A 9,306-nucleotide genomic window follows, 5' to 3' on the forward strand; every position below is an offset into this window, starting at 1 on the left:
ATAAAAATAGATATTTTTTTAATGTTTTAATGAAGTAACATGGATTGAATAAACACGACATTTCAACGTTGAATAACTACAGTCTAATAATACTTATTGGTTGAATTCACAAGTCATTATTATCAATAAATCTTAGGAATTAGTTTAATAAGAACAAGTGAAATATCACAATTACATAATTATGTTGTATTACATCATTGACATATTAATTAAAATTCTAATATACATTACGACTATGCAAAAATAAGTTAAGTAATATCACAACTTGCGTCTAAAATATATATACTTAAGTAAACATTAAAGTAAAAAATAATAGTTGTAAATTTAATATAAAGTACATTTTCGACGTCTAAATTGTAAAACTTATATTTTATGTTTGTAAAATAACAACATAAAAAAATATATCACAAAATAAAATCTATTAACAATAACAAAAATAAAGATTGTTTTTATAAAGCGTATTTGATACTATAACATACCAAATATACAGTTAGATCTATGAACATTTAATATTTAGGAATTCAGTAATTGATACTTTTGAATAGGAATTTCGATATTTTTGAGGTTACATTTAAGAAGCAAACTAGCGCACTCATTGACATATCTCCACAGCTTTCTAAACTATTAAGCAGTGAAGGCACAATTAGTACATCGTGATGTATTCATTCGTTTATGGGAGGGGAGGATGAATCTTGCTCCTCTCCTCCTGATCCAAGCGACGCTGATCGATGGAGGACGGTGTTGGCAGACCACATGGTACTTCTAACATATCAGATTCATGTGCCATTATGTGTTCAGCTTCCACTGTAAAATATTTACTATATTAAGTATTTTGTAGAAAAAGCGTGTACACCTTATTCTTTGTCATCCAAAACAACCATTATAAAATTTCATTAGTTAACACCACTACCCAAAGTTGGGACATTGGCACTGTTGAAGAATTTACACCTTTCAGACGGATTTCAACAAAGTACAACCAAGGCTGACAAGATTTTGTAATAAATTATCTACAGATGATAATATATTTCTACAAAAGTTTCCAAATAAATCTTAAGTTCAGAAATAAAATCGAAACCATAGTTACTTACTTCTAAGACGATGCATCTTATTCCCATATGCAAGATCCCAATAATAAAGATTGACAAATGTAAGAGGAAGAAGAGGAAATAAGAAATACGCCCTTTTCGTTCTCCTAAACCTGTTTTGATAGAAACATAGATTTCTTATTATTACTTTCAATCAAATCTAAGTGTATCCTAAAATAAATATTGATAGTTTTTCATATATAGAATGCATGCATGAAAAAAATAAGACAGTAATAACATATTTTAGAAGACATTTAAATCAATTACCCAGTAAATAAGCCAGCTGTAGCAGCTATATAAAATCCTGAGTACCAGAGGCATAAGTCTCGACTTTTGGCCAAGTCCATAGCCCGTTGTCTTTCAGCCATTTGATTCTTCAATTGAATTTGCCTTTCTATCTGTAACGTAGGTCAATTAATGTTTTAATGTTCATGATAAAAAGGTTAACATAGAAATAGTTGTTTTGTACAAATATAACTTACTGCAATTTCATTTAAATTTTGAAGAAATTTTTCATTTCTTCTATAATGATCTTCTAAATTGATCGAAATATAATTTCCCATTTTTAAAGTGATTATATGATTTTTAATTTTTAAGTATTTAACTTAATAAATCTTGTAAAGCTGTTTTAATTACACAAAGGAATAGCTTTACACAAATTTTATTAATTTATTTATTTAAAAAAAAATACTAAGTACGTTTTTCAGCAATAATTGCACATAAAACAGTAGTTTTTTAAAGTTATAACTGTTTGATTCTTATCGTAATAAACAGTACACTTTTACTTGATAACTTAGATTGACAGCTCGAAATGATGTCAAAGTGTAATAAGTTATAAAATATGTAATTATGCATCCGTTTCGTTTTTGCTTCAACTTGATATCTTAAATTGTATAATGTTACAACAAAAACAGTAATTACACATATTACATTACATTTATGTCTAAATGCAGCATTTTGTGTAGGTAAAGCTTGTATAAAGCTATACTCATTTATTTAATTAGTTATTTAAACATTAAAGTTTTGTAAAAATCGATATTTTTTAGGTCGCCCATCTCTAAACATCGAATGCTATTCTAATGAAATTAATTTTAGTGTCAAGTGTCAAAATTTCCCGCTTTTATTCAGAGACAAATTGCATAAATACAATTATTAATAAGTTTAAAACACCAAAATGGGTATTATTGGTTTATCGAAATTAATTGCAGACATTGCACCCCACGCTGTTAAAGAAATGGAAATTAAAAATTACTTCGGTAAGTCGTCAATACTATAAAATGTAAACTTTTAAGAACATGTTGCCTTTTACTCAATAAATATATTTTTTTACAGGCAGAAAAGTTGCAATTGATGCGTCTATGAGCTTGTATCAGTTCTTAATAGCAGTGCGCAGTGAAGGTAACCGATTTAAAACATAATAATATATAAGTTTCCGTATAACATTGTAAATTACAATCTCAACGAGATTGTCATATAAATCTACTAAAATTTTATCCATTGTAACTTAGACATTGTATCTTACCAGTAGCTAAGATAAGGTAAGTAGTTTATACATAAAATATATAGTTTTCAATGTCTTCATATTAGTAGTACAATTGTGTTTGTAACCTACATACTTTTTATATTTATTGAATCTTTGATATTCAAAAAGTGTGTTACAAAGTCACACAAAACAAGATGATTGTTTTGACTGGGAGATGAATAATTGATCAATGCAATATGCATTACAAATGTTGTGTTTATATGCCAATTATAAATATATACTATAACCACATATTAAGATTTTAATACATACTTACTATTAATATATAATGTAAAATGAATAAAATATAAAACGCAAAAGCTATTCTGGCTTAGATATTAAGTAAACTTAGGTTCTGTTTCTCAGTTTGGCCTTATATAAAATTATAGGAGCACAATTGACATCGGTGGACGGTGAAACCACATCACATCTAATGGGAACATTCTATAGAACTATCCGTCTCGTTGAAAATGGTATCAAACCAGTTTATGTGTTTGACGGTAAACCGCCTGAAATGAAATCTCATCAACTCAATAAAAGAGCAGAGCGGCGTGAAGAGGCTGAGAAAGAACTTCAGAAAGCAACTGAGGCTGGTAAGTTGGTTACTAACTATTACTCTTATAAAAGTCAAACAATGCATACATACATGTATGTCATGCAAATATACTAACAGCTTATAAGTATGCTGCGGCGCCAAGAGTGACACTCTTTGAGAAGATTTCGATCTTATTTCCCTATGCTGCTTAATATGCCTTGGTGGATACACATATAGGATTTGTCTAACATCAGACACATGCAGGTTTCCTCACAACTGGTTCTTCAAGCAGGTTCTTCACCACTGCTGGGCATGAGACAAATTAAAAACATAATACTATGAATTATACATTACATTTTATATAAATGAACCCCCAATTATTGGTTAAGATAATAAAAGATCCTTACATCCTTTGAGGTACTAGTGTCTTATAAGTAATTATTTAAAACGATAAACTTTTATAGGTGACTCAGCATCAATTGAGAAGTTTAACCGTCGTCTAGTGAAGGTGACAAAACAGCATGGTGAAGAAGCGAGAGAGCTTTTGAAATTGATGGGAGTTCCTGTGGTCGAAGCCCCGTGCGAAGCTGAGGCTCAATGCGCAGCTTTGGTAAGATCTTATAATAATATTAATAATATTAACACTAGTAGTTTGTTCATATTTTAGGGTTGTGGTTGCCATGTGTTGGACAAAAAAGTAGCCTTGGAGTTCAAGTTTGCTTCATAACAATTTTCGTCAAATTCGGTTCATTAGTTTGGTCGTTGAGACAGACAGACAGAGTTACTTTCACATTTATAATATAAATATAGATTAACAAACAAAGGACCCAATTGGTCAGTTGTTATCAGGTCCATTTTAAATATGATATATCATAACGATTATATGCTTAATTTGTCTTTATAATTCATCTCGTGCTCAGCGGTGAAGGAAAACATCGTGAGGAAACCTGCATGTGACAAATTTCATAGAAATTCTGCCACTAAAACAAATACTGAGTTTTCAGTGAAAACTCAGTAGTTGTTTTAGTAAAGACAATTATATTAGCAGCAGATATCATCGAGAAATATGTGCATCTAAAGTGGTGCTAAATATATCGGATTCTAGCCAACTATAACTTGTGTTATGATATACAACAGCAGCCTGTTAATTCCCACTGCTGGGCTAAAGGCCTCCTCTCCCTTTGAGGAGAAGGTTTGGAACATATTCAACCATGCTGTTCCAAAACGGCTTTGTGGAATACACATGTGGCAGAATTTCTATGAAATTTGTCACATGCAGGTTTCCTCACGATGTTTTCCTTCACCGCTGAGCACGAGATGAATTATAAAGACAAATTAAGCACATGAATCAGCGGTGTTTGCCTGGGTTTGAACCCGCAATCATCGGTTAAGATGCACGCGTACTAACCACTGGGCCATCTCGACTCACATCCACTACATAATAAGGTCCCATTTTAACACAAAATAAAATTCTTTAATATTTAACAAATACAATTACAGGTGAAGGCTGGTAAAGTCTATGCAGTGGCCACAGAAGATATGGACGCATTGACCTTCGGATCGAATGTGCTCCTACGACACTTGACCTTCTCAGAAGCCAGAAAGATGCCCGTGCAAGAGTTTCACCTGAATCAAGTTCTAGATGGATTGGAACTTAATCATAATGAGGTGAATATTTGAGTTGCTCTGGAATTTGCTGCCCAATATTGTGTTAATAAATTGTGGATATGCGTCAGGAATTTTTGGTACGCAAAAGACATGAAATACAACATTAAGACTAAATTAATAAATAAAACTTATTATTCATTAAAAGACTACTATAAAAAAAGTCTGGAGTTAGACTCAGTTTCCTACACAGAACACTAATTATTAATTTTTGTAAAGAATGGCATTGTAAATGTGTTTACTTGAAAAGAGCAACTATGCAAGTTCCTTGCCTTTTCTTCTCGCTAGAGACTGCTCTACAAAACCGTATTATATTTATGTATGTAATTGTTGATGATTCAAAAATGATTAATTGTGAAGTTTGAATAAAATTGATTTGATACTGTTTAGACATCATATCAAATAAACTTATATATTACATACATACATACATATTACATAGAACTTGTGTTAGTCTCAGTTACACTGGCTCACTAACCTTTCTGACTGGAGGATAACAGTACCAAGTATCTCTATTTATAATAGAATATCTAATGAGTAAGTGGTACCTACCCAGAGGTAATAACAAGTGCTACCACCAAGTTAAACTTCAAAATTAGCTATGTATGTTATATTAAAGTGTATACTATTATTATTTCAGTTCATTGATCTCTGCATTCTCCTCGGCTGTGATTACTGCGGCTCCATCCGAGGTATCGGACCCAAACGAGCCATTGAACTCATCAAGCAACACCGGAGCATAGAGCAAGTGTTGCACAACATTGATACTAACAAATATCAACCCCCGGAGGATTGGAATTTCGAAGACGCGAGGAGGTTATTCCTTAACCCGGAAGTTACAGAAGGGAAAGACATTGAGGTATGATAGTATTATCATTCATATATGGTTATCAAGTGTTAGGCAAAAAATATAGCCCATGTCCTTCATTGGAGTTCAAATTTGCTTCAGAACAAATTTCATCAAATTCGGTTCAGCGGTTTGATCGGGAAAGAGCTAGACAGACAGTTACTTCCATATTTATAGTATTAATAAAAATAAGTTATAGAAATTACAAGATTTTAATATATCAACTTGTATAACTACATTAAATTGCTAAATAAAGCTTGCCTGAATTTTTACACACAATCTTTAGTATTTAACATACCATAGCACCTGTGCACTGAGATGGCCCAGTGGTTAGAACGCGAGCATCTTAAGCGATGATTGCGGATTCAAACCCAGGCAAGCAACGCTGAATATTCATGTGCTTAATTTGTGTTTATAATTAATCTTGTGCTCGGCGGTGAAGGAAAATATCGCGAGGAAACCTGCATGTGTCTAATTTCATAGAAATTCTGTCACATGTGTATTCCAACAACCCGCATTGGAACAGCGTGGCGGAATATATTCCAACACTTCTCCTCAAGGGGAGAGGAGTGGGATATTTACAGGTTATTATTATACCATACTGAGTTATTTGGCTCATTATTGTATTGTTTCTGATTCCAGTTGAAGTGGTCGGATCCAGACGAGGAGGGTCTTGTTAAGTTCCTGTGCGGAGACAAACAGTTCAATGAGGATCGAGTCCGCAACGGTGCCAAGAAGTTGATAAAGGCTCGCACTGGCTCCACGCAGGGCAGACTTGATGGCTTCTTCAAGGTTAGTCTATAAAATCTATAAGAAATAGCGAACTACGACCTAGATCGTTAAGGAATTAATTTTAAAAAATCAAGATATTAACTGTTGCTTCTCAATATATATTCTGTAATGTTATGTATGTACGAAAATATATTACTGATTTTATATAACTTTTATGTAACTCTTTTGTGGATCCCAGAAAGCGTTCAAAATGCCTCTGTTGCACAAATTAAAAAAAAATATTAAGGAATACTTGTGTTCAAAAGGTTATTATACAATTAATGAGTTTATGATCGATAGCACACTGCATATTTTACATTAAAAGCTTAAAAAATCAGTCACTAATTTTTTTTATTTGTAATAAGGCTATCCTCGTACTTACGGCGAAGGTTTTTAAAAAGCGCGACATAAATTGAAACAACGTAGGTCGAGACAGATTAGATTGCTTCTTTTTTTTCTTCTTGCTATGACATCGACATCGCGTCAAGTGAATCTCTATCTCTCGTATGCTGTCAAAACAATTGGCGTATGCTTGGGGAATAGTGTCAAAACACTGTTGGAAGTAACTTGAAACTGCGTAAGACTGCCTGTACCCACTTACGTTAGTAATTTATACACCAGCTTAGTATTTTAGTTTAGTTTAGTCTTTATTATACATCACACAGAGAAATATAACAAAGATATGGCCTTGATATAATAGGCGTACAATTTTGGCGACGTTATCGCTACATAGCGATTTCTTCCAGGCAACCAACTATAGGATAGGTCATAGAATATAAGGTGGATGGTGCTGTACTAATAAATAAAATAATATATATTTATAAATAATATATTTTATCAACCATACACATAAAATGCTCACTTGTCCTATCTATACTTAAAATTTAAAGCGGTTTGTAAATGCGAATCACAGATACTTATGTAATTATATTTTAAACTAGCCGCTGAAACATGGCTGCGTCTTCTGATACGAATATTTATCTTTTAGTTAATCATTATTATAAAAAAAGGTCTCCACATTTATACACCAAAAAGGTCGAATGAGAGTAATACAATTTCGTTAAAAGTTAACCTTTTTTTTTAATTTTATTTCCAGATATTATCAACAACACCCAACCCGAAACGTAAAGCAGAAGAACAAAAGAAAAATGTAAATAAGAAAGCGAAAACAGGCAGTGGCAGGGGCAGGAAACCCAAGTAGAATCAAGCTTTAACCATTAGATCATTAAGACTTGTTAATTATATTTCTCACCGGTCTTATTTATGAATGTTTAGTGGTATCGGTTGAATATAAATTGATCTTTTTTATTTAATTTTAAAGAAAACAACAACAACTCTACTGAGAGCAAAACAAAGTTATTTTAAACTATGCCACGGATTATAATGTTTTTTTCATTAAATAACAAAGACAGTTAAAAGAAAATTTATATATATAAAACATACATATATATTACAGTATAAAAAGGACCACCTAACAATACCACTAGCACCAAATAACCAGCAAAATACAATAAAAGAAATTTCCTTATTTGTTCATCTATTTAAAGTATATAACATTATAAGCACGTTTGTATCATGGTGAGATAGCTAGTAATGTATAAATCAACTGAGAATCATTGTATAGGTTAAGTTTTTTTATATATTGATCTCTTTCTAACATAAATTATTCAACATAAGAAAGAAGAAGACAACATTGTTTAACCGTCCATCCTCTAAACATTTATAAATAAAATCATAAATATTAAGTATCGTGGAATGACTGAATGATTATTATTATTGCATTTAATAACTTAACTCTCGAGTGAAATGCTGATTTAAATCAAATTAAGTAACATAGCGTTGATCTGAATGGTCATTGGTCAATTGCCAGTTGATGACGTCATATACGACCAATGAGTGTTCAGATTTAAATCTTATTAATTCTGATTAATCAGTATTTCAAAAAACTGAAGATTTAAGTACATTTTGACTTATTTTCATTTGCTGGTTTAATGACCTGTTATAAATTGTGAATGCTAATTTTTAAAGGTTATTGAATACGAAATAAATGTCTGTTAATTTCTATGTTATGGTGTTTGATTTTTTAAATATTTATTTATGTGTGAAACTGGACAGCTAAGAATCATTAACCTGAAGTCCCTACTTCAATATCAGATTGGATTAAGGAGAAAAGGAAGATTGGACCCGACTTGAGAAATTACTTCAGTAAACGATGATTGCTACTAATATACACAGCCCAAGTTTAAAAAGATGATTGAATCAGTTATCTGTTAATTTTTAATAATGTAATCTTTGCAAATGTCTTCCGGCCACGAATAGTAGAATTTTCGATACGATAAAATAAAACCCAAAAGTCAAATTTGAGTAATAAGTATATATGTATAGTACGACACAACTTAGAATTTTATATAACAGGTCATATGATATTACAAGTTATTACGTTTGTGTAAAGATCATATTCACTGAAATAAATATTGATAATTTTAGATAGCGTACTTAATTCGGATTTGACGGGTTTTACGAATTTTGCCGATGCAACATCTATGTTGTGTCGTGCTATACGGGTATAACATTCTGTTATTAGACCGGGAGACGATAATGACAAAATATTTGGTAATTTGTACCAGTATGGCGGTTCTTCAGGGGTCTAATCACGTAAAGGCAAAAAGGAAAATTATGGTCGTAGCGTTCGCACCGGCGGCCCACTCGCGTGGGCGTTAATCGAACGCGTCGGAAAAATAACGAGTGTCGGACGATTTGTTCCACAAAAATGCTTGTATTTTCAGATAGTCGAAAAAAACGAAGTAGGCGGTACCGTAATGCCATACTTCTCGGGTGTGGCATTACAGCCCGCCATACCGACGCGAATCCGTTAATTTTA

General features: G+C 32.1%; 2 protein-coding genes across 2 annotated transcripts; one reads left to right on the forward strand and one right to left on the reverse strand.

The window, feature by feature from the left end:
• Positions 1-22: 22 nt before the first annotated feature.
• Positions 23-1,896, reverse strand: LOC124540082 (plasminogen receptor (KT)). The gene is made up of 4 exons (XM_047117495.1): positions 1,568-1,896; positions 1,353-1,483; positions 1,089-1,198; positions 23-804 (listed from the first exon to the last, which is right to left on the reverse strand). Exons 1-4 carry the CDS (start codon positions 1,646-1,648, stop codon positions 671-673), a joined length of 456 nt encoding a protein of 151 aa, XP_046973451.1. The 5' UTR covers positions 1,649-1,896; the 3' UTR covers positions 23-670.
• A 276-nt stretch (positions 1,897-2,172) lies between these two features.
• Positions 2,173-7,740, forward strand: LOC124540045 (flap endonuclease 1). The gene is made up of 8 exons (XM_047117447.1): positions 2,173-2,341; positions 2,418-2,483; positions 2,997-3,200; positions 3,607-3,752; positions 4,643-4,810; positions 5,448-5,666; positions 6,297-6,446; positions 7,522-7,740. Exons 1-8 carry the CDS (start codon positions 2,260-2,262, stop codon positions 7,624-7,626), a joined length of 1,140 nt encoding a protein of 379 aa, XP_046973403.1. The 5' UTR covers positions 2,173-2,259; the 3' UTR covers positions 7,627-7,740.
• Positions 7,741-9,306: the final 1,566 nt, after the last annotated feature.

The sequence above is a fragment of the Vanessa cardui genome, chromosome 24 (assembly GCF_905220365.1).
Source record: "Vanessa cardui chromosome 24, ilVanCard2.1, whole genome shotgun sequence".
Classification (NCBI taxonomy): domain Eukaryota; kingdom Metazoa; phylum Arthropoda; class Insecta; order Lepidoptera; family Nymphalidae; genus Vanessa; species Vanessa cardui.

Excerpts from the sequence above, each read along its gene's own strand:
- LOC124540045 (XM_047117447.1), top strand. The coding sequence starts at position 2,260 with ATGGGTATTATTGGTTTATCGAAATTAATTGCAGACATTGCACCCCAC. Across the intron at positions 3,201-3,606 it reads TCAGAAAGCAACTGAGGCTG|GTGACTCAGCATCAATTGAG; the intron begins GTAAGTTGGTTA and ends AAACTTTTATAG. Across the intron at positions 5,667-6,296 it reads CAGAAGGGAAAGACATTGAG|TTGAAGTGGTCGGATCCAGA; the intron begins GTATGATAGTAT and ends TTCTGATTCCAG.
- LOC124540082 (XM_047117495.1), bottom strand. The coding sequence starts at position 1,648 with ATGGGAAATTATATTTCGATCAATTTAGAAGATCATTATAGAAGAAAT. Across the intron at positions 1,484-1,567 it reads AAAATTTAAATGAAATTGCA|ATAGAAAGGCAAATTCAATT; the intron begins GTAAGTTATATT and ends CCTACGTTACAG. Across the intron at positions 1,199-1,352 it reads ACAGCTGGCTTATTTACTGG|GTTTAGGAGAACGAAAAGGG; the intron begins GTAATTGATTTA and ends CTATCAAAACAG.